At 42.9% G+C, this 7,837-nt stretch overlaps 1 protein-coding gene across 1 annotated transcript; it reads right to left on the bottom strand.

Moving 5' to 3' along the window:
- Nucleotides 1-2,524: 2,524 nt before the first annotated feature.
- LOC125906760 (uncharacterized) lies at nt 2,525-6,936 on the bottom strand. The gene has a single exon (XM_049607181.1). It carries the CDS (start codon nt 6,218-6,220, stop codon nt 2,603-2,605), a length of 3,618 nt encoding a protein of 1,205 aa, XP_049463138.1. The 5' UTR covers nt 6,221-6,936; the 3' UTR covers nt 2,525-2,602.
- Nucleotides 6,937-7,837: the final 901 nt, after the last annotated feature.

Raw genomic sequence — 7,837 nt, 5'->3', positions numbered from 1 at the left:
GTACTACGCTACATTGTGCTGATAGGCGACAGTTTTTGGTGTTATGGTTGCTGTACTTGCAGCAATTGGTGCAAATTCTATGCCGAATAAAAAGAGTTAATTTTATATTGGGTGTCTTACCGTTCAATTGCCTGCAACGAGTGGTTTCGTGAGGAAATCCACAAATTATACATATTGTTTCCTTTTCTGGCCCTTTGTGACGATGCTGTATATTTTGATGTTTCGACCTTTCTTGCTTGGATACTCCTTCGTTCGTGGCCGCATAATGGCTAGTTCTTCAGAGGGTTTCAGCCATTCTGCTAGGTCTTGTAGCGTAAGATTCTTGTTATCTTGTTTCGTACTTATCGTGTGTTTCAACTAGGCACGGGCAAAACGATTCTTTTCACCGAACGCGAACGAACTAGTTCGCTCACCAAAAAGAACCGTACGTGAACGACGATTCTTTCGTTCTTTTTTTCATGGGGTGTTTATTTACAAAGAACGCTCGTTATCTTTTTCATTAACCCGCCATAGACGCATACTGTAGCCAAAGAAGTACTCATTCTGCGGTTGACACCAATAATTTAAAAACATTAAAGACTCGGCCCATCTGCTGTCTGGCTAGCTATCGAAAAACCGACCAAAAACTAGTGTTCAATAGCTCAAATAAACGATGTTGCTGAGACGGCTTGTGGGCTTAGAATAAACTTTATTTTACAATTATTCCTACATTATCCTATTTCATCCTAATCCTATCACTAACACTAGTTTATACATGCTTAGGCTACGCTCTAGGCGTGAACATCCCGACCACCATAAAATTCTAATTTTATCGCACCCATTAATTCAATACAATTCAATCATAACATTCTAATTAGCCTCTCTTATTTCACTACCTTCTTCTATGCTCTTAGCATTAAATGGCAAAATACAAATTTTAGCAACAGGTCGTTTTACCCTTTCTGCTTGTGCCGTTTTGATAGTTACCACTCTTACTACCCCGTCTTCTGCTGGATGTACTTCTATAATTCTTCCTAACGGCCATTTGCCAGGGGGCACATTATCCTCCCTTATAAGCACCATCATTCCAGGACTAATCTTGACAGCTGGCCCGTGCCATTTTGTTCTAGCCTGTAACTGCTGAAGGTATTCTTTTCTCCACCGTGCCCAAAAATGTTGTACCCGCTTTTGCACCGCACGCCAATGATTTAGTCTATTATCAGGAATATCGCTAACATCAAGCTCCGCAATTTGCTGCATATTTGACCCCGTAAGGAAGTGTCCTGGCGTGAGCACTTCCATATCCGCAGGATCATCTGATAGCGACGTTAGAGGCCGTGAATTGAGACATCCTTCGATCTCAACTAAAACCGTTAAGAGATCTTCGTACGTCATGGGAGAATCTCCGATCACACGTCGAAGGTGAAATTTCATAGATCGCACAGCTGCTTCCCAAAGGCCCCCAAAATGTGGAGCGCGAGGGGGTATAAACTTCCACTTGATGCCTTGCTGACTACTCCACGATTGCACACTCTCCTGAAATTGTACAGACTTAAATAGATCGTGTAGTTTACGAAGTTCATTAGCAGCTCCCTTAAAATTTGTCCCATTATCCGAGTTCATCTCTGTTACCAACCCTCTTCTAGCTACAAATCTTCTTAAGGCTGCTAAAAATGCTGACGTGCTCAAATCTGAAACTAGCTCGAGATGAATTGCTCGTGTAACAAAACACACAAATACGGCGACAAATGCCTTGGTTGGTACTGATTTGCGTTGATTACTCTTCACATAAAATGGACCGCAGTAGTCTACACCGGAGATTGCAAATGGCCTAGCCTCTGTCACACGTGATGTTGGCAAATCTGAGATTGGTTGTGTTACACATGATGGTGGTTTAGTTCGAAAACACCGCACGCACTGTCTTGTAACCTTTCTCATACTGGATCTAGCCTTAATTAACCAAAATCTTTGCCTTAACGTAGTTGCTAACAATTGAGGCGCCGCATGTAGATATCTTTTATGGAAGCATTCTACCAATAATGTGGCTAACTGACAACCCCTCGGTATAACAATTGGGTGTTTAGTATTCGCATTTACTGTAGATCGTCCCAGTCTACCACCTACTCGAATCAAACCAGTTTCATCCATATATGGACTAAGTGTTGCGAGTTCTGAACGCCTGGCGACCAATTCGCCTTTCTTTAACAATTTGATCTCTTCTGGAAAATGCTCGGATTGTACTACTCGACAAATGGCTCTTTCTGCTCGGTATAGTTCCTCAGTCGTTAACGCACTTCCTCTCTCTTGCTTGCATTGGTTAAGTCGACTTTCAATATAACGCAAACAATATCCGACAACTCTTCGAAGCGTTGTATACGATGATGTTCGACTGAACAAATAACTACAGAAGCTTTCTTCCGTTCCAGAAGAAACTAGTGCTACCGTCACCCGTTTTTCTTCGCTGGTTGTTTCTCCCTTCTATTCTTTTAACTCCTGTTAAAAGTCCCTTCTATTCTATTCTTCCTGTTAACTCCTGAATCTTTGCTACCCGATTAGCTACGAACGTTTTCCAGTGATTATGTGGTGCGTTTATCCAGTGGATATCACTATGGAATCGTATCACTCATGGAATCAGTGATACGAGGTCTGCTGGATTCATAACGCCTGGTACATGTCGCCAGTAACAGCCTTCTGTTAACTCCTGAATCTTTGCTACCCGATTAGCTACGAACGTTTTCCAGTGATTATGTGGTGCGTTTATCCAGTGCCAAACTGTCATGGAATCAGTCCACAAATAGCAAACTCCCTTAGCCATATTTGCTCTCCTCATTGTTTGATACAATCTACTAGCCAACAATGCTCCACACAATTCCAACCTAGCAATGGTAAGCCTTTTCGACAATGACGCCACCTTCGATTTTGACATTAGTAGCTCTACCTCAATCCCTCTCCTTGCCTCCGCGTTTCTTACGTACACCGTTGCACCGTAACCCCTCTCAGACGCATCACAAAATATATGATACTGCCATTCGCCATCCATAAGTAACCTTCTTGGAATACGAATCTGTTCCAATCTATTAGGTTGGTTTACGAAAGCCTTCCATTCTATTTGCATCGCTTCTGGTAGCAGTTCATCCCACGACCAGTTTTTTCCACTATTATTCTTCATAGACCAGATCCTTTGTAATAATAGTTTTGCTGTCATTTTGATCGGATCTAGAAAGCCTAACGGATCATAAATCCTTGCCACATCGCTCATAACCGCTCTCTTTGTGATGGGTTTTTCAGCATCTAGTGCTGGGATTTGTATACGAAATTGATCCGTCCGAGGGATCCAAATCAGCCCTAATGTTGACACATCTTCGTTATCCACATTAAATTCATCTGACTGTGCGCAATCATCTTCTGGGACATGGTCTAAGGCCTCCAACGCGTTTGAAGCCCACTTTCTTAGCTTGAAACCTGCCTTACTCAGCATCACTGACACTTGTTTAGCTATCTCCTTAGCCTGCTCGACATTGTTGGCTCCGCTGATAAGGTCGTCAACGTAAAAATCATCACGCCACTCTTGTGCCTTAGGAAACTCATTTTCATGATCTTCAAACACCTTTCTCAGCGTTCTGATGGCCAAGTATGGAGCACATGCTGTGCCGTAGGTTACTGTTTGAAGCTCGTATACCTTGACAGGTTCGTTTTCGTTTTCTCGCCATAATATTCGTTGAAGTTTCCTATCTTCTTCTTTAATCAAAATTTGCCGATACATTTTTTCGACATCTGCTATCATGGCTACCGCTCTCATTCGAAACCTCAACAAGATCAACAAAATATCGTCCTGTAATTGTGGACCAATCATAAGAATGTCGTTTAATGAATGACCACTACCTGTCTTACATGACGCATCGAACACCACTCTACATTTTGTGGTAGTACTGCCAGGTTTCCAGACTGCGTGATGTGGCATGTAATAAAAAGCTTCATTTTCTCCAATTTCCTTACTATAATCACAAATCAGCGACATGTGTCCCATACTTTCATATTCACTCATGAATTTGTGATATTCCTTCCGTAAAATAGGATCAACTTTCATTCGCCTTTCAATTGCCAAAAATCTCTTCAGTGCAGTTGATCCTGAGGCACCTAACATAGCATCGTGTTGAACTATTTTTGGCAATTCAACTATGTATCTTCCTTCTCTTGTTCGAGACGTAGTGCTGAGATACAACTTCTCTATTACCGTTTCCTTCATTGTTTTTACTCTCTCTTCGGGAACGCCTTCCAACATCACCAATCGGTCCATTGCTTTTTTTATTCCCTCATCAAACATTCCACACGCAATTACTTGGATATTGGTTTCCTTATCCTTGCTCTGCTCCCTGCCACATACGACCCAACCAAACTTTGTGTTTAATAACATGGGCAAATGAGGCGCTAAGCGCAACTGGCCTTGCTCCAATAGTTCAACGAATATTTCAGCACCAATTAATATATCTATACTGTCTGGCTCTGAGAACAATGGATCTGCAAGTAACAGTGCTTCTGGAATATTCCAATCCTTAACATCCACACGCCGAGGTGGAAAATCCGTGATTACCTTAGGTAGTACTAAGTAATCTAAACATGCCGTAAAAGGTGTTACTCGTGATCTTATGTTTGCTGTCACCATACTGGCTGTCGTTAGAGAGACCGATCCTATACCATGCAATGGTTTTTCTAAGCGTCTTTTTCGTAACTGCAGCTGCTGCACTAATCGCTCAGAAATGAAGTTTGCTTGCGACCCTTGGTCCAAAAGTGCCCTAGCAGGAAACTCTTGCCCATCCTGTCCACTGACCCAAATGATCGCTGTAGATAACCACACCATACCAGTTTTCCTTACAATTCCGTAAGTAGTAGCAGTTATCGTCCCAGTTTGTGGCTGATTTTCTACCGATGCTGGTTGCACCATAGGAATAGCTACTTGCGCGTCTGATGGTACTTCTCTCATACATATCAACATATGATGTCGGCCTTCACACTTGTTACAATTACCTCTCACCTTACACCAACGTGCACCATGCCCTCGCCTCAGGCATTTGTAACAAACCCTGCGATCTTGTACAATTCCAAATCTTTCGGCGACAGATAAACCTTCAAACGCTGTGCAGCTTGCTAACTGATGATTGTTTTGGCAATACACACATTTCGAAGGATCTTGCGGTGTCATTTGTGCAGCACATGTCATCCATGTACCAGGTGCCCTTTTCACTGTCTTCTCTGCTGTCCGCGGTGTCCAGCCTCGATGAACCGCTTGACGTTGGAAGCTGCTGCCTTGGGTGACTGGCTTCGTGAGGATCGAGTTACCATGGTGAAGGGCCGTGCTGGTCAACATCTTGATTTGTCGTTCACAAAAGTTCATCATCATTTCGTACGTATCGGTTTTCTCGTCGGCTGAAAATTGTTCCCACGCTATTAGTAATTTTGAATGTAATTTCCATCTTACCATGCTGGTGAGCGGGGTGTCCCACTGATTAATGGGTTCCTTCAACCTTTCCATGCCTCTCACTAAACGTTTACATTCGTTTACCACTCGAGTGAGTTCCTCTGCGGAAGCAGCGGTCATGGGCTCCAGCCGGTACAGCGCCTTGAAATATTCCCGACGAAGAATCTTGCTATCATCATAGCGTTCCAGCAGCGTCTTCCATGTTGTATCATAATTTTCTGCGACGAGCTGGACGTGTTCGAAAGATGCCAATGCGTCGCCCTTCAGCGAGGCTAGCAAATACTGCAGCTTCATCACTTCCGATATTTCTGCCACTTCATGCACCATCGATACAAATCGATCCTTAAAGGTTACCCATTGAGTTATGTCGCCATCAAACGTTGGTAACTCAATCTTAGGTAGCCTTACTCTCGCACTCGAGTTCATTGACACCGCCATCGTACTGTTGGAAAATGGACGTTCCCCTTCCTCTACACCTCGTTTGTCACTGAGAAAACCCTTTACACTGTGATACTGTTCGTAAAACTGGTTTCGTTCTTCGTTAATTAATTGTTCATCATAATCGTCCAGCTCCAGCAATACCTTGTCCCTCACACTTTCAAACTCTCGCTTAGCTTCTTCTAACGCCTGCAATCGACTCGCTAACTGAGTATAATGCGTTGTCGCATTATAACCCTCCTTAAACTGCACAAACGCATCAATCGCACGTAACCGATCATCATACGTACGCTTCAGTTGCTTAATCGCTTGAGCCTTAAGCGTCATGTTGACTTCTTCCAAGTTTTTTAACAAACTGTAAGCAACAATGTTCCGATTCGTTGAATTAATCACACACCAAAAATTATTCTTCTCAAAATTCTAAGCCTTACGCGCACCGTATCTAACACTGTCGCAATCCAGAACGAGTCAACAACCTCTCAAACACACTATTGCAAAGACTCAAATTTAACGCACGTTCACTCAATCTTGCCTCAGCTATTAGATGCTTGTACTCAGCCCAGTGTTCACGCACACACTTTCCTTTCTAGCGCAATCCTTCACAGTCTCTATACACTCTCCCGCTATTATGCGTTAGACAACCCTGCTGAGGGTGACCAATACGTAGCTCTCTCCCTATTCGAGTGCGTTTTACACGTACACTGCAGGGCAATACACGAACACTTTCCACGCACACTGTCCTTACACACTCTTGCTGTGGTACGCATAAAAACCGTTTGGTTGAGGCTACACACACAAACCCAACTCAATAGGCCATCATGGCTGCACGAGAAACGTAAACCTCCTATCACAAGAAAACACTACGCTCCAGTCACACTCAAATTGGTGCAAATAACACAAACTACAATTTGGTAGACCACACTAATTGAACGCAGTTCAAAAGTTCACTCTCTGATGCCAATATGCCTCAACTGTCCTAGCACAAGTTCACTAATCATCCGCAACAGTTCGTACCCGATCCAGCGCCCAATAATTGTGCCACGAGTCTAGCCACACACTCCTTATTCAAACAACATGCCGAACGGCAAAATTAACTAACTCCAACTTAATCAATGTCACAGTATATCCGGTTCGAAGGACCAATGTTCAATAGCTCAAATAAACGATGTTGCTGAGACGGCTTGTGGGCTTAGACTAAACTTTATTTTACAATTATTCCTACATTATCCTATTTCATCCTAATCCTATCACTAACACTAGTATATACATGGTTAGGCTACGCTCTAGGCGTGAACAACTAGCATGTATAAAACTAATACGAGCATAGACGTCTCCAGCATATATTGTACCCTATGCCTTATACACACTCAAGGATTCTATAAAAAAAAACTACTTAAATATGGATCAACATGATGAGCGCAATTCCAGTTCAGTTCATTCGCGAATAATGAATAATCCGTGGGTACGATTTCAACACCAACAGGGTACATTTTGATCTCTGACGACCCGTTCGCACGGTGCGAGAAAGAGCGAGAAAGCAATATGATTTTGCACGTTTCATTACCACATTTATGTGTGTCGTCGAACAATGAACGGAACGTTCGAACGCGTTCGGTGTAGTCAGTTTCTTCCAAAAGTCCTGGTCGTTTTTTGTTAAGAATCTCGTTCGTTCGTGCACTTTACCGAACTGTTCGAACGGTTCGATTCTCGTTCAACCTTTCGTTCCGAAGTTCGGTTGAAAACCTTGATGTTAAATCGTTTAGCAGCCTTTGGTCATTCAAAAATCCTTCTTGCTTCAACAACACCATGTTGTCAATGAGATTGCGCAAAGCGTTGGAAATTCTAGCAGTAAAGACTTGTAAATGCTTTCAGGGTTCCCGACCATTTTGTCGAGCCTGGTTATTACGAGCGCAACGGTTTTCTGGGTTAAGCATTGATCCGCTA

This window comes from Anopheles coluzzii, chromosome 2 (genome assembly GCF_943734685.1).
Source record: "Anopheles coluzzii chromosome 2, AcolN3, whole genome shotgun sequence".
Lineage (NCBI taxonomy): Eukaryota > Metazoa > Arthropoda > Insecta > Diptera > Culicidae > Anopheles > Anopheles coluzzii.
Note: the sequence above shows the minus strand (reverse complement) of the source record. Positions and strands in the feature narration are given on the sequence as shown.

Excerpts from the sequence above, each read along its gene's own strand:
- LOC125906760 (XM_049607181.1), bottom strand. The coding sequence starts at position 6,220 with ATGACGCTTAAGGCTCAAGCGATTAAGCAACTGAAGCGTACGTATGAT.